Source organism: Molossus molossus, unplaced genomic scaffold (assembly GCF_014108415.1).
Source record: "Molossus molossus isolate mMolMol1 unplaced genomic scaffold, mMolMol1.p scaffold_m16_p_2, whole genome shotgun sequence".
Classification (NCBI taxonomy): Eukaryota; Metazoa; Chordata; class Mammalia; order Chiroptera; family Molossidae; genus Molossus; species Molossus molossus.
This window is the reverse complement of record NW_023425355.1, coordinates 95118003-95140703: the sequence shown is the minus strand read 5'-3', so window position 1 is coordinate 95140703 and position 22701 is coordinate 95118003. Positions and strand designations below refer to the sequence as shown.

Genomic DNA, 22701 nt, shown 5'->3' with positions numbered 1-22701 from the left:
TAACTCAATAAAATACTGTATGAGCATAACATAGACTAACAACAGCTAACAGTCATTACCTCTTCCTATGTGCCTGGCACTGTACAAAGCACTTTACATACATTGCCTCTTTTATCCTGGTATCCTTAGGTTCTATTATCTCCTTTTTGCAGATTAGGAAATAAAGCTCAGAGAGGTTAGAAGGACTAACAGCAAGTAGGAAGTGAAATCAGGACTCAATCTCAGGCACATATGACTCCAAATCTTGATCACTATTATTATACTGCCTCCATGAAACAGAATACAAACTATGATTACAGCTATGTAAACATGTGGATAAAAATTTAAAGGAGCCCTGGCCAGTGTGTTCAGTGGTTAGAGCGTCTGCACGAGAACTGAAGGATTGTAGGTTTGATTCCCAGTCAAGGGTACATACCTGGGTTGCAGGTTCAGTCCCTGGCCTTGGAGGGGTGTGTGTGGAAGGCAACCAGTTGATATGTCTCTCTCACATCGATATTTCTTCCCCCACCCCCATTCTCTGTGAGAAATCAATGGAAAAAAATATCCTCAGGTAAGAATTAACAACAAAATGTAAAGGAAAGAAAATGGAAATAAATCTTAGGATGGTGAGACCAAGAATATATTTTTTAAAATATCTTTTCTCAATGTGTAACTGTTCTAATAACATAAAAATAATTCAAATAGTAAATCCAAGATTGTAAGTAAATAGACATTTATGTAATTTGAAAATGTCTCAATTAAATATCTTACAAAGCAATTATATAATCCTTTTTGTTCAATTTTATAGAAGTTATTGTCTATGAGATATTCCCCTTAGAAGATATATTTAAAAGAGTGATTTTCAAACTTGAGTGTGCATTGAAATCCTCAAGAGGACTTGTGAATACACAGATCGCTGGGCCCCAGCTCGAGTTTCAGATTCGGTAGGTCTGGACTGGGACCTGAAAATCTGCATTTCTAACAGGATGCCAGGAGATGCTGGTATTGCTGGCCCAGGTATGACACTATGAGAACCAGTGCTTAAAAAAATATATATCGTCATCCTAAATCCAAATACCATTGAATAATCAGTTTAAAAAATAAACTTTATGCATTTCTCTGGATTATTTTCATGTGCTAAATAGGTTCTTGACAAAACACAGGCTGATGAAGTTTATATATATAACACATAGTTCATACTTTTGAAGAATATAACAATTTTTGGTCTAATTCTTTCTTTCAATCAAGAGCAACAAACTTTCGTTTATCTCTCCCCCACCACTCCCTCTTCTGGGGATTGTCAGTCTGTACCCCACTTACATGTCTCGTATGTATGAACAATAGATATGGACAACAAAGTTGGGGACAGGGTGGGGAGGGGGGAGGGGGAATCAGTGGGGGAAAAAGGAGAAACATCTGTAACAAAAATAAATTAATTAATTAAATTTTAAAAATGTGAAAAAAAATTATAAACTTTTACTAAATTTTTTTAAAAAAAAGAGCAACAGCCCTGGCCGGTTTGGCTCAGCGGTTAGAGCGTCGGCCTACGGTCTGGAGAGACCCGGGTTCGGTTCCCGCTAAGGGCACGTACTTCGGTTGCAGTTTGTCCCCGGCCCTGGTTGGTCGTGCGGGTGGCAGCCACTCGATGTGCCCCTTTCACATCGATGTTTCTCTCTCTCTCTCTTCCTCTCTCTCCCTCCCACTCTATCTGTACAAAAAATGGAAAAATGTCCTGGGGTGAGGATTAAAAAAAAAAAAAAAAGAGCAACAAACTTTCTAAGGAGGTCAAATAGTTATACTTCAAGGTATCTACTGATAATATTAGCTGAGTATCACCAGCCAAAATTGACTAAATTATGCTAAATTGCTGAATGGTTGTGAGGGTCTCAGAAATTAGTCTTGCTAAGCTAACTAACAAATTAGAATATAAAACAGTCATAAGTACTAAAAAGAAAACACTCAAACAGTAGGCAGTATCATAGGTAAGTAATCCCCATATCTCAGCTGACAATTAGCTTCCAGTAGTAAGAAGGAATTCTGTTTCAGTCTCTCCAGAATAATTTGACCGCAATCAAGTAATTTATTATCATTTTTGCCCACATTCATGTTTACTATGCCATGAAACGTACCTATGTTTCTGACCATGATTCCTTTCAGTTCATCCACTTGGGCTTGAGTTTCCATCACTTTGTCTAGGCCCTTATTTTCAGAGTGATGCTTCTGTAAGAAAATAATATTTAACTTTTATGGTATCCAGACATTTATTTACAATAGGAAAACAAAAAGAAGAGGAATGACATTGAGAAATGCTATATAATTATGTGTCTGTTGATATAAAAAATATGTCACTTCATTCAAAATTGTTATCAGACCTAGGAAAAATATAGACAGCATTAAAATACTACCATATAAAATATAAGTGTTATAGTATAAAAAAATCATCTTATTTTAAATAAGGAAAGCTAAATATATTATAATATATCAAATATACATGTGAGACTCTTGGAACTGAAGTAGGGAGTTCAGATAAGGAAGAAAGAAGAACAGAAGACTGTAGTTGGGACAGGGGAAACAGAACAGGGGAAGGGTATGGTACATTGTTCCCCACTTCTTGGGTCTGTATGATGAGGTAGGAGATGGCTCAACTTATAGACATCTGTTCTTATACTGTTGGAATCAGGGTATATGTCCTATTTTCATTGACTTTTTATAAGATTTAGAAATGTAAGACACTGATAACAGTATATATTTTGAAATAATTATCCATAGCTAACAACTATAGAATGCTCAATACACAACATTCCAATCACCTCACTGTGCCTAAATACCTCAAGTAGAGGATATTACTTAATTCACCCCAAAACTCTATGATGAAGATGCCATCATTGTTATCTCCATTTACAGATGAGGAAACTATTCAGAGGGTCACACAGAACTGGAGCTAATGGCAAACTAGCTAAGTTGAAAGCTGGCTGCCAGCTGACCCTATTTACTTTTGACTGTGCACTGGTATATTTTCTGTTGATGATGTTTTACATAGTTTCACATATATGAATGTTTCCTAGTGACAAGTATAAAACAAATCAACTGAAAGAATAATAAAGATTTATAACTATTTAAAGGAACTTATCCCCAGAGCAATGCATATTTAGAAGTACAACACTTAAAAAGAGTACTAAAAAGAACACTTACAGGAAAAGTGAAAAGGAAAATATTTAATTACAATAAGTTTTTATTTCTCACTCAACACAATCATAGATAGAAGTTGTTGTTTTTTTTCACTTAAATAGCTGCATGAATTAAAGGTAAGAATTTTGCCCTGGCCAGTTTGGCACAGGGGTTAGAGCGTTGGCCTGCGATCCAGAGACCCGGGTTTGCTTCCCACTAAGGGCACGTACCTCGGTTGCAGTTTGTCCCCGGCCCTGGTTGGGTTGTGTGGGTGGCAACCACTCGATGTGTCCCTTTCACGTCGATGTTTCTCTTTCTCCCTCCCACTTTATCTGAACAAAAAATGGGAAAATGTCCTCAGGTGAAGATAAAAATAAATAAAAAACAATAAAAGGTAAGCATTTTTAAAGGTCTCAGCATCATTAGTCATTAGGGAAATGCAAATTAAAATCACAATAAGGTATCACTAGACACCCATTAGAATGACTAAAACTAAAAAGGATGCAGAAACTCTGGAACTGCTGGTGGGAATGTAAATGGCACAACTACTTTGACAAAAATGTGTCAATTTATTATAAAATTAAATAACACTCACCATATGACCCAGCAATTCCTTTCCTAGGTATTTACCAAAGAGAAATAAAAACATACATCCGCACAAAGACTTGTATGTGGATGTTCATAAGAGCTTTATTTATGATAGCTGAAAACTGACAGCAACTCAAATATCCAGCAACAGGTGAATGGATAAACAAATTGTGGTATATACATACACTACTACTAGGAAAAAGAAAGGAGCTACTTATTTACACAACACGGATGAATATCAAAAGCCTTACACTGAGCAAAACAAGCAAGAACAAGAGTACATAATGTATGATTCCATGTATAGGAAATTCTAGAAAAGACAAAACTATAGTGAAAGAAAACAGAGCAGTGGTTGCCTGAGGCCCAGTGTGAGGGAGAGGACTGACTGCGAAGGAACAAGAGGGAACATTTAGAGTCATGGAGATGGTTTCTGTCTTGAAAAGGGTGATATTTCACAGGTGTATACATATGTAAAATTTCACTGAACCGACAATTAGGTACGCATATAGATAAACAGACATTAAAAGAACTACTTTGAGCTGTTCAAAAATTACATTTGTCTCATGGAATGGTAGAAAGTTATTAAATAGGTTAAGAGGCCATTCGGCATGTTGAATAGATTTATGAATTAGGTAGTTTAAGTAAATGATCTGTAATGTCCTTCCCAATCCTGAGATCCTCTGACCACTATTAATAGAAAATATCACCAACTATTAGCTTTCTATTGTTTTTAATCAGGGAAATTTTATTATGTTGCAGGGTCTTCTATATTCATAGTACTTTAAGGTAATAAAGAAAATTTGAATAAAAATACTATATCCTGAGAAAGCTCTTACCAGCTGTGCAGCTAAGACACTTGAGAACTCACTATTCATGGCATATGGGAGTGCTGTTTGTGCTCTTGAACCATATGTAGTCTGGAACCTCTTCTTTATCTCATTCAGAAAATTAAAGGCTCGGGAACGTTCAAAATCCTGACAAGAGACCAACACAGAGTTCAAAAGTAAACAAAATATGACATAGATGATTAACAACCACAAGAACAGCTAACATTTACTGAGCAATGATTCCATGAGAAGGAACTAACACTGACCTCATTTTACAGATAAGGAAACAAAGTCTCTGGAAAGGTAACTAACTAGCCAAAGGTCAGACAACTAGTAAATGAATGAGCTGAGAGTCCACTCCAAACATGTTTGATTACTGCCAAATGAAGATAACAGAATCTAAGTTAGCTTCTTGAGAGAAGGAATTGGGTCTTACTTCCTCCGTATCTTTCACAGGATCTTTTAGATGGCCTAGCACAAGATGTTTAATAAATCCATAATAACAGTACAGTCTTTCATATACAAAGATAACACTACTGACATAAGCTTTGAATTGATTTTTTCCAATAGTGATATATTTGAGTAGATCAAGTGATACACTCTTGTCTAATCCCAGCTAGTCAGAAAGTATGTATATCTACAAATACTTATACACTCACACACACACAACTATAGCTTAATGGATATAAGACTCAACTCTGACCATCCCAAATTTAGTGAAATTTCTTTCTCATCTACTCCAAGCCCTTTCACATCAGTCATTTTAGATATAGCTGGATTTTAAAAAATAATTTAAAAAATACTATAAAACCAGGGATAAAAATCACTGTGATGATCACTATTGTTGACATTCATCTCCACTTCACCTAAGACGGTTAGTCTAAGCCACAGGTTCTTAAACTGGGGTCAGTGGTCCAAATTCAAGGGAACTATGTACTTGGATAGAAAAAAATAACTACATTATTATTTTCATCAATCTTTAACTTATATTTCAAATGTGAATGTAGATAACAAACCATAGTAGTATTATTAGATGGTACAGTGACTTTGTCACCAATAGAAATCTTTCTTCATATACCATCAGTTATAGATATCTCAAAATATTGTTTAAATTCATCACCACTTCAAAATTATTATTAGTTATTAGGCCTATGACTAGATCTTGTTAATAAATTCATAAAGAAGCATAAACATCACTATATCAATTTTAAAAATACTGTGAATACTATCTTTCAATATACTTAGTTTTTAGTCATATACTTCATATTTTAAAACATTCTGGAAGGGGCCCATGAATGTCAAAGGGGTCTGTGACACAATAAAGGCACAGTCATGTCAATTATATGTCTCTTGTCAGTGATCAAATTAGAAATATGTAATGTAGCCTAGTCTTAGTCAATACAAAATGAAAGGAAGTCCACTTTGAAAGCAGGGGTAGGAGAGAGTGTGCTTCTGGCAAATTTTCCTCATTCCTGCAATAAGAAACTAGAGAAGATATAGTTCCCCTTCTCTGGACACAAATAAATAAGCATGTGGCTACATGCAACCACAAGGTGAATGGGGAATGTGTCTAGAAAGGAGCCAACACTAAGGATAGCAGAGGAGAGAAAGGACCTTGATGACACTGTTAAGTTATTGACCATTTTGAGTTTAGAATCTATAAATACTCAAAAACTAGCCTACCAATGTGAACTACAGGTTTATAAAGCCGATCATAGTGTTTTGTGATTTTCCCAAAGTGCATATACATTAAAAATGCAGTATTGATTGGAGGGATTAAATAATTTAATATTTCAGATAAATTCTGAAAGGATTTGATACCAAAGAGTGATAATTAAGAAAACCAATTCTCACTACACAATAGGATAAATGTACAAGTTGTAAGAGGTTAACCTAAACCTCTACCAAAAGCAAGTTGATTTGTATATACCCAGATATCAAATTTTCTTGTCATTTGCTGCTCTATATGATAAATGCAAAGTATAGAAAAAAATTTCTGGCTATGGACAGTTATATCCATGTCACCACTATCCACCATAGACATAATTAAGAACTAAGAACTGACCGTACTAATAGTACACATAATTAAATAGCAATATTTCTTCAAATTACTTACATCATCAGTAATACAAAGGTATACAATTCTATCTTGGCAGATGTAATGAAACAAGTAACTGTAGGATAAAAGATATAAAAATTATGTGATTATGAGTAATATCTCTTTCACTTCTACTTTCTTTGTATAAGCAAATTCATACTGCTAATGTGAGCATATTATTTACAGATACTGTCTATTCTTTCTCTTTCCCTCCCCTATACATACCTGTTTCTTTCAAGTCAAACTGATAGAATAAGAAATTAAAAGAATGCCTCTACCCCAGCTATACAGCACAACAGTGTACACTTTACCCATTAAAATGATAGCTGCACAAGCATAATTGGACTCTTAAGGCCTAGACAAGAGAAGATATCTTAGGAGGCACATGTAATTAAGATTAACCCCCAATGAGCCACATGGTCTTCCTTGCCTTCTCCTAAGATCTCAAAGCAAATACTTTCTTTCTACCAAATATTCAATGATAACATTTTGTTTGGTTATCTGCTTTGAGTCAGTTGCTGGGCTGGGTGCTGAAGATACAAATAAGCAAACATCAGTCCCTGCCTTCACATAGATCACTGAAGGGAATTACAGGGCAGCATGGTTTAAGTAGGATGAGAAATTAAAGTCAGTCCATGGTGTTCTGGGGACATAAAGGAGGTACCTAGCAGAGTTTGGCTAAGGGTAGAAGGAAAGATATCTTAGAATAAATAAGAGATAGCAAGGTAAAGAGCAAGAGAAGTGTTCCAGAGTGAGAGACCAACAAGCATAAGAGCCTGGAGCAAATAATGGGTTTAAGAAAGTAAAATTATGACCAGAGTATAGAATATAAGGAAAAAATAAATTGCACAGATGAGGCTGGAGAAGTAAGCAAATACTAGGTTATACAAGACTTTAAAACCTCACTATGCATTATCCTAAGAACAGTGAACAAGGGGAGAGTGTGACTAGTTTTCAATATAAAAGGTTGCTTTGGTCCTGGCCGGTGTGGCTTAGTTGGTTGAGCTTCCTACTGTGCACTGAGAGGTTGCTGGTTTGATTCCTGGTCAGGGCACATTCCTGGCTTGTGGGTTCCATCCCCAGTAGGGGGCATGCAGGCAGGGGGGTATATAGGAGGCAGCTAATCAATATTTCTCTCTCATGGATGTTTCTATCTCTCTCCTTCTCCCTTCTTCTCTCTCTAAAATCAATAAAAACATATTTTTTAAAAAGGATGCTTTGCCCAGAGTATGGAGAACTGACTGAAAGGAAGACCAGTCAGGAGATCTCCTGCAGTATAGCAGGTAAGAAACAATGAGGGAAATAAACTAAAGTACTATAGGCACAAGAAGAAGGAACAAAAAATAAACAGAACAGAACCTGATGACTGGCTATCAGGGGTAAGGCACAGGGATAACTCAATTTTGTCTCCCAGATTTCTACCTTGAACAAGTGGATAGACAGGAATATCTGCTGAATTATATTATTAATGTTCACAAAGAGACTTCATATGAATTACAAGGAGGTATGGGAACTCAGGCAAAACGTCCTTCTCCGCTGATTTGAAACTGTTCACATTAATTCCACCAATGACTTTTCTCTCCACTATATCCTTGACAACAGTCTTGCCTTGTTTACGTGATTATCTCTTTCCTCCTCTGTTGATGTTTTCCAGCATCCTTAGCCCCCTGCTTTCCTCATATACACTCCCTGAAGAGCGGCATCCACTCTCACGGTTTGTTGTTGATGTTTATTTTTAGCTACCACAATTACGATGATGATTCCAAAATCTAGATCTGACCTATATCCTGAGCTCTAGGCCTGTATATGCTAGTGTCTACTAGACATATCCAACCAGATACACCATAGACAACTTAAGCACATATCCAAAATGAAAGTCATCCTTTTCCTTACAAAATTTATTTCTCCTAAATCACACTAGGGAGTAACTTGGTGCAAAGATAACAAAAGGTAATAAGGGATGGTCCCTGCTATCAAGGAGCCTACAGTCAGGGGACAGAGACAAAAAATAAACATTACAATTATAATACAGTGTGCAAGTACTACAATATGAATAAACCCAGGATACTATGGAGACACACAAAAAGGGGGCACATGGCCCACCTTGGAGGTTAGAGGTTTCTAGAAGAGGCTAGGTGGAGTTGGGGGGGGGGGGGCGGGGAACATCTGTAACCCTGTCAACAATTTAACAAAAAGACAAAGTTAGAGTTTTTAAAAGTAAGACAAACATATTCCAGTAAAAGGTACTAGCTGTTGCAAAGGCTAGGAAAAGAGAAAGACTCGGGCACTGAAATGCAAATAGCTAAGTATGGTTGAGAACAAAACTAAAGGCTAAAATAGTGAGAGATAAAGCCAGAGAAGGGAGCAGGGGCAGATCTTAAAAAATCTTCCAAGTCAGGTTCAGGACATTTAGCCCGAGGGCAAGGAATACAGTGCTGAAGTGAGGGACAGGAACAGAACTGCCCTTTTAGGGTTAAAGTGATCATTAAGAAAGTATTTCATTTGAGAACTGTAAAATGAGCAAACATTTACCAGGGGGCCTAAGGGGGAAGGACATTCCAAGATGCAAAAACATGATAAAATACTGAACTTTGAAGTGATCTGGCTAGGTGGGCGAATGTCGAGAAGTCCTATAGAAACAAGGATAGAAAGGTCTGAATGGACAAAATTGTGAAGGTCAAATTTAGGATTTTTTTAAAATTTTTATTTCTTGATTTTAGAGAGAGAGAAAGGGAGAGAGAAACACTGATTTGTTGTTCCACTTATTTATGCATCCATTGGTTGCCTCCTGTATGTGCCCTGACCTGGGATTGAACCCACAACCCTGGTATATTGGGATGATGCTCTAACCAACTGAGCTACCTGGCCAGGGCCTGGGTTTTATACTAAAAGTAATGGGTTTTAAGTAAGAAAGTATAATCAGAAATGTGAAACACAGATTTAGGTAGACAGCAGAAAAACCAGTTAGGAGGAGACTATTAGAAATGAGAAACCACGCCCTAGCTGGTTTTGCTCAGTGGTTGGAGCATTGGCCTGCGGACCAGAACCCTGGGTTTGGTTCCCGCTAGGGGCATGTACCAAAAAAAGAAATGAGAAACCATGAAGGCCTCAACTAATACTATGACAAGTGGGGATAGAGGAGAGGGGATGAATTGAAATACCTCTTTGTGGGGAAAATGGCAAGGATCTGGTAAAGGAGTCAAATATGATTCTGAAGTTTTAGGCTCAGACAACTGAATGGATGGTGATGCTGTGAAAGAGAGGAATAGCAAGTGGAAGCCAGATTTCAAGGAGAAATGATTTATTTTACAGTAAAATTGACTTACTTTAGTGTACAGTAATAAAATATATTTTTGATTGGGAGGATGGAACGTGATTATAGGAAAGAGACCAAGGCAGAAGGTTAAAAGGAAAAAAAAGAAAAACACAGTGGTAGAGCCTCACTTCAAAGAATACTGGGCATGCCTGCATCAGGATGCAGGTGGAGGGGCACTGCGGATGAATTACGTTGCCTTCTGGTACCATAACAACATTTCTATTGAATTACATATTCGACCTTACCTTGTAGCTAGCTATGGCTATGTGACTAAGTTCTGGCTGATAAAATGTGAGTGGAAGGTACGCCCTACTTCCTCATCTTGCATGTAAAAGGACTGAATGTGCTTTCCCTGGGAACTGACTAGAAAAACACAGATAGTAATCCCAAGAAGTTTTCTGAAGAAACTATAAAGTCATAATCACAAGAAGTTAGCTTTATTTAACCCTTAAGGCAACCTACAGGCCTCTAAACCACACCAGCAAGTAGAAAACTAGAAAACGTGCCCTGTTCCCAAAGATGATACACTCTCTAACACCCATGTTGAATGAGGCAAGAGAGGAAAATGGACCAGGAAGAACCTCCTGGAGAAAAATGCCAGAAGTCAGGGAGAAAAATGAGGGAATTTCTCTAATAAAACAGAACCACTGCCCTGGCTGGGTGGCTCAGTTGGTTGGAGCATCATCCTGCACACCAAAAGGCTGCAGGTTCAATTCCTGGCCAGGGTGCATAACTAGGTTGTGGGTTCAATCCCTGGTCAGGGCACAAATGGGAGGCAACTGATGGATGATTCTCTCACTGAAAGGGTTAGTAATGTTTTAACAAAATTAAACTCCATTCTGATCAGTTATTTCTGCATGTAAATACTCAGGCAGTTTTCTAAAAAACCCTGGGACTGACACTCAGAAGAACCATGAAGATAAGGGGTTAATGATGGCCTTCGAAACTTGGAGGGACCATAAAAAAGAAAGAGATTAATAACTGCCCTGATCTCTGAAACAAGCTCACCTTGTCCTCTGCAACAGATTCCTCCCTTGCCTCTGTAGCAGTTCATATCAGCCCTGGCACCAATTAAGCAGCGCCAAGAGAATGTGGGTTTTTTTTTTAATGCAGTTCTTTTTTTTTTTTTTGTGGTTTCTGTAGTTTGTACCTATTTAAGCCAGAGGGGAAAAGAAGCTGGTGCTGGGCTCTTTTCGGCTCACCCCGCCTGCACCCAGGTGCATGCAATAAAGCTATTTTGCTCTACACTGGCCTTGCACTGTGGATGTCATCTCCTGCCCGCTCAGACCTTTTACTCACATCAGTGTTTCTCTCTCTCCCTCTTCCTCTCTCTCTAAAAATCAATAAAAACATACCCTTGGGTGAGGATTAAAAAAAAAAAAACAGAACCACTAACCATTCCCAGGTCACAACAGGGACTTAGAAATTGCTATGAAGTGGTTATTTTAATACTGCTAGGCAGCAGGGACTTCTACATATGTTTCATTCTTCCCGTTTCTAAAGGAGCATTTGTAACTTTCACTGTGATGATGGTGTTCTTATTTCACCATTGTTTATTGGGGAGCAGAGGGAACATATAACTTGTCTTTAAGTTTATAGTCAATGGGCCACAGGAGGCACCCCTGGGCCTGAGGGAGAGGACTGTTTATCACCCAGAGTCTCTGGACTTGGAGCTAGACACAGTAACTAGATGAGTCTTTGGGGCCACCTCCTACAGAGAGGAGGCATGTTCTATGTTTGGGAAGAAGAGCACACCCAGATATTTGGGTGGCCCAGAAGAGTAGACTGGAAGATTGCAAGCCATCTCCTGATGTCCTAAAACTTCCTCCAGAGTAACAGAGCTTTAGGTGAGCGTACAGCTGCACAGCCACAGCTAGAAATGACAAATCCTAGCTTCCCTTCCAGATAGATTAGCTACATTACTACACAGCAAACAATAAAATGTAAGCAAAAGTTTCTGAATAATAAAATATTGTTCAATAAAATATTTATGGGCTTTGCCTTTAAAAATACTGTGCAACCTCAGGGAGGTAACAAGAACTGAAGAAGCTGCCTTGGCCAGAGTTGGAAAGTACTGATTAAAAATGGCTTAGCTATCCCACCAGCCGCAAAGTACTCACCTCTGGGCTATCTAATTTAAGTTAACAGTGTATTTTGGGGTCTCTCTCTCTCATAGTAGCTTAGACTAGTTCCCAAACTACAGAAGGAGTTATCCCTAGAAAGCAGTAAGGACCTCCTTCTGAGATAAGAACTAAGAAAATTAGCATGGGTTAAGTAACAAATGTTTAAATACTGATGAAGAAGGTTAAGGTACTTTTTATCTGATTACCAAGATTACCCATCCATGCCCTGTTCAATCCATTCTCTAACCAGCCACCAGAGTGATCTTTCTAAATCAAAACCTAACCATGCCAACCCTGGCATCTTCAATGCCTTCCCATTGCCCATACGGTAAAGTCCAATCTCTTAACATGGCCTGTAAGGCTCTACATTACTTCCTTTCTACCCATCTCTTTAGCTTTATTTTCATCATGCTGAGCACCAATCACAGAAAACCATCTGTAGTTCCCTACATATGCCCTTTAATCTCATGCCTCCATACTTCTCTACTAGCTGTTCCTCTACCTAGAATGCCATCCCTCTAACCACTCACTACCTCCCGCCCTCTACTATAATTTTCTATGGATTTGACTCTCTCCTTCATTAAACTATAACCTCTAAGAGGGCAAATACTGTGTAGTTTCTTGTATCCCAGCACTATGCAAATTAGTTGGTAATACTCAAGCACTCAGTAAATATTTACTAAAAGAATGAAGAAAGGAATATTATATATCTTATCTGTATCAAGTTTCACGTATCCTAGAGCTCTATATAGCAAAGTCATTTTTACATCTCACATTTCTATATCTTTCTTTACAATATTAGTATCACTTCAAATGAGAGAATAAAATAATCACAAGTTAAATTTGTAATTAATAGAATTAGACATGTTCAAAGCTAGTAAAGGTTACTGTTTTGTCAGCTTTTTCATATTATCTATCAAAAAGTTTCTTTTCTAGTTTTATTATACTGTCCTGATTATAATAGAATTCATTTCTTTCACCCTTTACTCATGCAGAGCAGAACTTACTTGCCATGTGAGTATGTCAGTTTGTTATTTTCAGATGGTATCTTAGCCAGAATCTGCTCTGTCACCTCCAGGAAGTTTCCTCCACACCAAGCATGTTTGGCAAGGATAGTAGTTCCCCTTGCAACAACAGCAAAAAGAATAGCCATGGCTTCAATCTATCAAAAGGAAAAAAGATACACATGACTTAGAATATTTATAACTTACTATCATTTATCAATGTCTGTCTGGACACAGTCTTGACCAAAGCATTGTAACATTAAACATAACAGACTTAATTATAGGCTTAACAAAAATCACAGTCAACCTAAACCATGTTGATATGCATACATATATACAGACATACCAAAAACATACATATATTTATGAATGTGTGTATACAATGCAATATATATGTGATACATACAACGTACATGTGATACACACATGTATATTACATTGATAGATTTCTACAGCAGAAATTCATATCACCCTTTAAAAAGCGATGACAATAGCTAGCAAAGGGATATAAAGACATCTTCATCCTTTAATGCAGTAATACCATCCTAAAAATTTATACTTGGGAAACAGTTCAGCAGAAGTTAGACTCTATTATTATAAACAATAATAGCCCATATTTATTAAGTGCTTACTATGTGCCAGGCACCATATTAAGCATTTTACAAATATAAGCTCATTTAACCCTCACATCAATAAAATTATACACTATTATGACACTCTCATTAAAATGAAGAAACTGAACTATAGATGACTTATATAATTTGCCCAAAATTACAGAGCTAGTAAGTGATGAGTTGGGATTTAAACCCAGGCAGTATGGCTCTAAAATCCACAATCTTATCCCTATATGTATACTGCCTCTATGAGAAAGGCATTACTTACCCATAATAGAAACAAAGTGAAAATAACCCAAACTTTCCACAGTAGAGGAATGTTTCTATAACTTATGGTAAGAGTATTCATAAATGAAACATTTCTAAAACAATGCAGCATGCGTTTAATATTACTTTCCTTGTATTTACGAATCTGTAGTATTGCTTTCCTATATAATAGCACTTCGTCTTATCTAATCATATAAACATATAAAGAGATGAAAAAATGCCTTCCAAGTTTTCAACTAATTCTTAAACCTAATGTTATTTGTTAACATGTTCAGTTTCGTCCAATAAGCCAGTGGTTCACAAACTGCAGTGTGAATGAGTCATCATAGGTGGCAGAGTAAGAGTAACTTGTTAAAATTTCATATTCTTGGTATCATCCCCTGAAATTCGGATTCAGTAGGTCTGAGGTGGGGTCTCAAATTGTATTTAATATAAGCCTGCCTGAATGCAGGTGATTCACACAACCATATTTAACATAGCAATAGATGTAAAGTCAGGGGATCCATGATTTCTTTTCGGAATTCTAGCACTGAAGGACAGCACACAGCAGAAGTGCTCATTTGTCTCTTGAAATGAACTCCTCTCATTCCACTCTCTAAATGAGTGTGTTCCACAGAGTTATGTCCTAAGTCGTCATCTATCTGGATTTCTCCTTACACATAGATAGCAAGTTATAATTTCTAAATCACTTTTCATATGTTATCTCCCTTGATTCTAAAAGCCTCAACTGACCCTGTAGCATGTTCCAGGTACTCCTCTATTTCTTAAAATCATAATCTATACACCCTCTCTGCTTCTCTACATCCTTTTAACTCTTCAACTTACTCTGTTCTGGCTTTTGTCCTCAACACTCCACAGAACCATGCTTGCTAAGATCACCAATAGCCTCCCTGTTGCAAAATTTAGTGGTAATTTCTCTATTCTCACCTTACTTGACCTCTCAGAACAGTCACCACTGCTGACTAAACCGTCTTTCTTGAAATACTCCAAAATGTCTGGCTCTCCTTCTGTCTTCTTGCTGAGTCCTCATCCTCTAGTTTACCTCTAAATGTTGAATTTCCACAGGGTTTGGTTCTTCACTCTTATCCCTAGATGAGCTCATCTAAGTCTGCCATTTTAAGCATGATTTATTTGCTGAAGACACATTATATGCAAAGAAACAAAACAGCCCTAGCCGGTGTGGCTCAGTTGCTTGGAGTGTCATCTTGTACACCAAAAGGTGGTGGTTAGACTCCCAGTCAGCACACATACCCAGGTTGTGGGTTCAATCCCTGGTGGGGCATGTGAGAGAGGCAACTGATCAATGTTTTTCTCTCACACTCATGTTTCTTTCTCTCTCCCTCCCTCCCTGTCAAAAAAACTTTTTTTCAATAAAGCCAAAAAAAAAAAAAAAAAAACAGAAAGAAAGAAAAAGAAAAAAGAAACAAAGGCACACCAAAATTGAGGGAAAATCAAAGATAAAACCCAAGATGCAAAAAATAGTTGAGGGAAAGGTAGATGAATAGGGACCCACAAAGAAGACTGGGAAAGTGAAAGGAAAGACAGAATAGTGTGGTGGCCTAGAAGCCAAAGGGAAAGAAAGCTTTAAGAAGGCACAAGTGTCAGCTCCTAGCTGTGTTCACTGATGCACAGTATGATGACTCTACAACAGTCACTGAAATTTTATAAGGAAGGAGGTCATTGGTTAGGATCAAAGATACATGCAGTAAAATGGAACAAAAACACAAAGAGAAACAGAGATGAAAAATCATATGGTTCCTGACACACAGAGATGAAAAAGTAGTAGCCTCAGTTCCTTAGCAGCTTCAAGAAGAAAACTGAGTTTGGCAACAATACAAATACATCTAGTGTCTTAGTGGACCATAAGTTCATTATAAACTGACATGAGGTAATTGCTTAAAAAGCTTATGTAATCTTAAATTACATTAAGAAACAGGGTATCTTGATCTCTTAAGTACTACTGCCATTATGCTCTGTGGTGGTTAGAACACAAGTGAAATACTGAGTTCAATCTGGGTATAGTATTTCAAGACTGCACAGAAGGGCAATAGTATGGGTGAGAGACCTGGAGATTGTATCATTTAAGAATGGCTAGAAGAACTGGAAATACTTCACATGAAAAAGAGAAGACTTAGAGGGAATGAGACAGCAGTCTTCAAGTTTATATAAAGTACAGTCACCTGGAATGGGGTGCATTATTCGGAATATGACTAGGAACAATGGAAAGCAGTTATAGGGAAGCAGTGCTTAGTTCAATAAAAGCAGTCCCTAATTTAAAAATGCCTGACAGTTAAACAGTGAGTACATAGCAACAAACTTTACTTTCCTCTTAGATGTCACTAATAGGAATTTCTTTCTCCTATACTGCTAAAGATCCTATCTATAATCAAGTCTCACCTGCCCCCACTATAGATTTCTTGCAATAGAATCTGTAATGTCTTAATGAGTATTGGGATAATAGAAACAAATGTGACAGAAATAATACTGCCTTTGAAAACAAAAAATCTGCCTCTGCTAATCATTAGCAGTATGTGAATGTCCAATAAACCATAGAGTGCTATACAAATATAATATTCAAAAAGAAAAAGAATGAAAAGATAGGCCAGAGAGAAAAAAGAAGGGAAAAAAAGATAATGGAATATAAAAAAAAGTCCTATGAGTTTCCTATGGCTGCCATTTTTAAAAGTACCAAAAGTTTCAAAGCTTAAAACAACAGAAATGTACTATTTCATACTTCTAGAGGCCAGAAGCCCAAAATCAGGATGTTTGCAGGGCTGAGCTCCCTCTGAAATCTGTAGGGAAGAATCAATCTTTCCTTGTCTTTTTCTAGCTTCTGATGCTTTGCTGGCAACCCAGGGCAACACATACTCCAGTATGACCACATTTTAACTTAGATCTTAATTACTACATCTGTGAAGACCCTATTTCCAAATAAGATCATATTTACAGGTACCAGGATTCAACATACCTTTTTTGAGGACACAATAAACCCCCATCTTAGAAACTAACTGTTTCCCCCCAATCACTCCTCCTCTCCCTTCCACATATTCACATCACCGCAACCTGCCTCCTTCTCTACTCCAAAACCTCTATCCCATATCCTTCCTTATTTAAAAGTCCTTACAGCAAGGAGTGAGAAGGGCAGCCTCCAATAGCTTGGAGTTAAAAAGGACTGTTTCTATAGCCTAGAACAATGGATAGCAGTTATAGGAAAGGACTTTTTGTTCCAGTTGCTAGGATTCCAAAAACAAATAAACAAACAAAAAAGATATACTATGGGGGAATCCAAATGAGAAATCTTGATGTAGTTTTTACTAGAAGAATTATTATAAATTGTGGTGAAGGTCTTGAAGTCCATTAAAATAAAGGTTAAGTAAGATGCTACTGGTTGGCGTAACAATCAAAACATCATAAATGGCATTGTTATAGAGGAAACTGCATCCCTAGCATCAAACAAAAAATCTCACAAAGGAATCTGAGGAGTATATCCTTCTGTAAGTAAGGGACTGCCTGTATTTTAAAAAAGAATTGCTAACAAAATGACATAATAATGATGTAAATGATCCTCCTCAGTGAAGGCACCTTCAAGTGGAGGTTGAAGAGTTTCAGACAACTGATTAGGGGAAAAGGCCAAGTCAGTGTTTCTCACACTGCAGTCTATGTGTTCTGAGAAAATGTGAAATTCTATATAATTATATATTTTTATTTTTATAAAATTTAAAAATGTATATGGATATTCTGGATCAGCTACATGTATACCTTATAACTGAGGGATGGCACACAATTCAGTGTTACATTTGCATTATGAAGTCAGAGGTACCAAGAAGTTCCCTAAAATGACAATGCTTAATTTATAATGTATTGGAAGCATGTCTGGCAACTTAGGCTGGCATATCCTAAAATCATAATGACAATCATTACTCAAGCACTCTTGTATTTCTGTTGTGCTTTTTAATCAGTTATAAAGCTGAAACTTATCTTTCATAGTAACAATTTACAATTGAAAGATATCTGCATGGAAAAACTTTTAAAAATTGAGACTTTATCTGACATTCTGAAAATGAAAATGTGGCAGAATAACATGAATATATACATTATCTCAGGTTAAGGAGAAAATAATACATAAAGATGTGTTTGTACCAAGTGGAAACCAAATGATACCAAAATGTGCTGTATAAATAAAGGATGTGCAACTGTTCAAACAGAAAAAAGTAGAATTAACTTATTATATAATACATGGTAATGGTCAATGCAAAATAAAAAAGCACTCTGTATCATTATTTATATTGCTGCAAGGAGATTTACTATACTAATCCTTGCAACAGTTCATTAGCAGAATATTTCATAGGAAATACACAATGGATATAATGGATATTAATTTTTTTCCACCCATGTATCATGGAGGCCCATTAAATTAAGTGGGGGAGGCATGCAGGGTCCTCAGGAAAAAGATGGGAACTCATTTTAGGAGGAAGCTATGAAACAAGAGAAGACAGAAGTGAGAACAATTTAGGGAAGGTAAATAAACAAGCTTGATGAAATGAAATAGTCCACATTTGATTAATGAAAAGGTTTAGGGATAAATGTAATGGTCATATATAAAGAAGGTCTTGTATAGATTAAGTAATTGGGATTGGATCAAACAGTTTTTCTATTTCAATTCAACACATATGTTCTGAAGGTTTACTATGTGGCAGTCAATGTGGTAGACACTGGAATATGAAGACCAGTAAAAAAAGATCTGTACTGCCCTGGCCGGTTTGGGTCAGTGGTTAGAGCATAATCTTGCAGACCGAACAGTCATGAGTTTGATTCCCGGTCAAGGGCATGTACCTCAGCTGCAGGTTTGATCCCAGGCCCCTGTGAGAGTCGTGTGGGAGCCAACCAATTGATGTGTCTCTCTCACATCAATGTTTCTCTCTCTCTTCCCCTTCCTCCCACTCTATCTAAAAATCAATGGAAAAGTATCCTCAGGTGAGGATTAAAAACAAATATACATGTACACTCAAGGGAGCTATAGTACAATGTGAAAGACAGACACAAACAAATAAATGCAATAAAATGTAACGAGTAATATAAGAATGCACACAATTGTTCAGGAGATTTCTTTAAAACTTTGTGTTTATCACACCTTGAATGAAGAAAAGCGAACACACGTGTCAGCCTATGTTTTAGGAATTTTCTCAGTATACTGTTACAACTTTTTCCTTGGGAGGAAGGTCAAAGTATCTATTTTGTCCTCACTAGGTTCCCAATGCCCAGCATAGTGCCTGACATATACTATTCCCTCAAATATTTGTTGAATAAATGAATAGACATTGAGCATGATTTGGTTTTAAATATATTATAAATGATAAATAACTTTATTAGTAGGATCTGGCAAAAGGAGTATTGTAATTACCAACTATCTCCTTAAGTAAGATAAAGCAGTTGGCCTGAGAACAATCCAATCCCCAAGTCTTCAGTCTGGGTCTTAGGAGGAAATAAACCAACAACAGATAAACCACCAATTCTGATGTAATAACCTTGGAGGAGACAGAATAATGAAGAACAGCCATTGATATGACAGAGGAAAAGAAGAAGAGCTTATTGAAAGCCTTAAGTCTGATCACAGCTCAAGACTGTTCTTGTTGGTATTGTAAATATTCTTTTTGGGTGATGCTATTAGACCCAAACCAATGGCTATGACTTTCTCATAATAGTAGCCTACCCTGTCAAGTCAACCACCTGTTTTATGTTACATTGACTACCACTACCACCATATAACATGCTCTTGACTATTCCTCTTTGTTCCCACACAAACATGTAAGCTATTGAGAGCAGCGGTTTCCAACTGTATCCCTTGCACTTAGAAGAGTGTCTAGCACATATCAGCTGTTCAATAAGTGCTCTCGGACACAGCTATACAAAGGGAAATAATGTCCCAAACAGGATAGTATACTCTGGGATCAAGGATGGGACACTGGAGGTACAGGTAGTTTAGAACAATTAATAAGACAGAAAAGGGTTTGATAACTGATTGTAGGTGTAATGGGAGAAGGAAATATAAAGCATGTACCAGAGAACCTATTACATGGTCAGAGTATGTTAAATATTGGTCAATAATAATAATAACATCATACATATCTGACGTTGAGAAAAGAGGTCTGGGTGGAAATACAGCTCCTACACAATCTGAGGAAGAAGAATGCCAACACTGAGTGGTGGAGGAAGGGCACGGAGAGAACTAGAGACCCACGTAGGAGCTCAGAAGGTGAAGCTGAAAGTGACGTCATAAAAACAAGGGCGTCAAAGAGGAGTTTTCAGAAGACTAGAGATGTCAAGAGATTCAGATGCTACAAAAAGGTCTTTCAGAATGCCAGCTAGGATAAACTTGTCATTTTTCCCCCTCCTATAAGTGACGCATTCTGACACTCTATCTTGAGGCCTTTTCAGTGGCATAAAACTCACTTCGCTAAAACTGGACCCAACTGACAGAACTGTCGACAACAGAGAACCCCAAGCCACCCTAGTACTGCCTGCTCTTTCCACCTCAGCACATTCAGGTCGACACCTCTGCCCTCCCTCCGCCGTCGTTTTCCCGCCTTCGGCCGAGCGCCCCGCTCCATTTACCTGTCCGGGCACCCTCTGAGAGCACACGGGCTCGGGACCGAGGGGCGCGGTTCAGCGGAGGGTCGCTGCCTACCCGCTCCCAGAGAAGGCTGGGACCGGACGCCGCCAGCTTCCGGGTACGGAGCCCCGCCCGCGCGCGGCCTCCTGGGAATGTGAATGCTCCTCCAATGGAAGCGGGCGGGGGGCGGGGCCTGTGCGTTTCCAAGCCACCGCACTTCCCAGGAGCCGCACTGCATTCCGGGAGTGGTAGTTTGGACTGGCGTATAGCCTACCCTCAGTCTGTCACACGTTCAGGCAACTCTTGTTAACATCAAGTGCTGTTCCTCTAGGAAAATGAGAGGATGCAGGGCCACAAAGAATCTACCCGCACTGAGTTGGAGGGATAAGCCGATCTTGTCCCACCATCTCCCTGCTTAGTCTCAGCAGGTAATGTCGCCCGTTACTTCACACACAAAATAGAATTCATCTGGCAGGGACTCCCTCTACTTTCGCCATGAAATTTTCTAAACTACTTGCAATCCTCATAAATCCTTTATCCTATTCTTTTGCAATGACAACAACTACTACTACTCTAATTTGATCTAAGCTCCCCCTTCTGTTTTGCATCCCCATTCCCTTTTGCCAACTCCGAGTCTAGCTCCACTGATGAATCCTCTGTTTCCTAACATTTCAATGGCTCCCTGCTACTTGACTTTTTATGATCAGCATTTAAAGATTGTAAAAGTTTCTGTCATCTAAAATATTACAAAATCATGTTTCTCAACTTCTCCCCGCCCCCCCCTCCCCCGCCCCCGCCAACCCCTTACCACACACAGCCTTAACCTTGTGGTCCAGGCAAAATTCTCAACAGTGTTGCTAAAACAATAGACACTTTTCAACCATTACCATATTTCATTCTACAAGATTTTGCATAGAGTATTCCCCTCCTTCTTGAAACCTTCTGTTTTAGTTCCAGATGCTTTAGCAAAATAACACAGATTGGATGGTTTAAACAACAGAAATTTATTTCTCACAGTTTCAGAGGCTGGAAAGTTTCAGACCAGGGTGCTAGTATGGTCAGGTTGTGGTGAGGACCTGCTTCCTAGTTCGCAGACTGCTGCATTCTTTCACATCTTTTGCAAGGGCACTAATCCCATTCATGAAGGCTCTGCACTCAAGACCTAATTACCTCCCAAAGGCTTCACCTCTAAATACCCTCACTTGAAGATTAGGGCTCAAACATATAAATATGGATGGGGAGCACATTCACTTCATTGCACCCTCTAGACTCTTAGCTCTTTCTAAGATGTTGCATTCTCCTGGTTTCTCTTTCACTTCTGTGGCAGCTTCTCACTTTCCTTGAAATGTTCATGTTCCATAGTACTCTGCCCTAGACTCTTCTTTGCTTACTCTTCACACTTTGGGGGGGGTGATCTTAACCATTACCATTGCTTTAGTTGTCATCAGTATGCTTATTATTCCCACATATAGGAAGCCCAGACAGGACTCCTGTAATGGAGACTGAAATATCTAATGACAGCTGGGCATCTCTTTCAGGCACTTAAAACTTGACGTAGTATTCAGTTAGCCTAGTACATGTCTACTCTCCCCTCTCCCATAACCTGCTCCTTCTCCTTTAATCCCATTTCAGTGAGTGGTACAACCATGCAACCTGTTGCCCACACTAGAAAACTGGGTATCATTTTGAATGTTTTTACTCCTCATTGCTCACATCCAATCACCAAGTCATTAATTCTATCTCCTAAATATCTCACTTGCAAGCTTCAGTTTTCTCATCTTTAAAATGAGGATAATGCCCAGGCCGGTTTGGCTCAGCGGTTAGAGCGTCAGCCTGCGGTCCACAGAGACCCGGCTTCGGTTCCCGCTAAGGGCATGTACTTTGGCTGCAGTTTGTCCCCGGCCCTGGTTGGGTCGTGTGGGTGGCGGCCACTCGATGTGTCCCTTTCACATCGATGTTTCTCTCTCTCTCTTCCTCTCTCTCCTTCCCGCTCTATCTGGATAAAAAATGGAAAATTGTCCTCGGGTGAGGATTAAATAAATAAATAAATAATAAATAAATAAATAAATAAATAAATAAATAAATAAAATGAGGATAATAATAGGAC

The 22701-nt window shown here is 38.1% G+C and overlaps 1 protein-coding gene across 1 annotated transcript in view; it reads right to left on the bottom strand.

The window, feature by feature from the left end:
* Positions 1 to 20719, bottom strand: part of VAMP7 (vesicle associated membrane protein 7) — a 44007-nt gene extending 23288 nt beyond the window's left edge. The window contains exons 1-5 of the mRNA XM_036271407.1: positions 20597 to 20719; positions 13107 to 13261; positions 6679 to 6736; positions 4572 to 4709; positions 2109 to 2199 (exon numbers count right to left, since the gene is read on the bottom strand). Of these exons, the coding sequence (XP_036127300.1) occupies positions 2109 to 2199; positions 4572 to 4709; positions 6679 to 6736; positions 13107 to 13252 (433 nt within the window). The 5' untranslated portion in view covers positions 13253 to 13261; positions 20597 to 20719. The remainder of the gene's footprint in view (positions 1 to 2108; positions 2200 to 4571; positions 4710 to 6678; positions 6737 to 13106; positions 13262 to 20596) is intronic.
* Positions 20720 to 22701: the final 1982 nt, after the last annotated feature.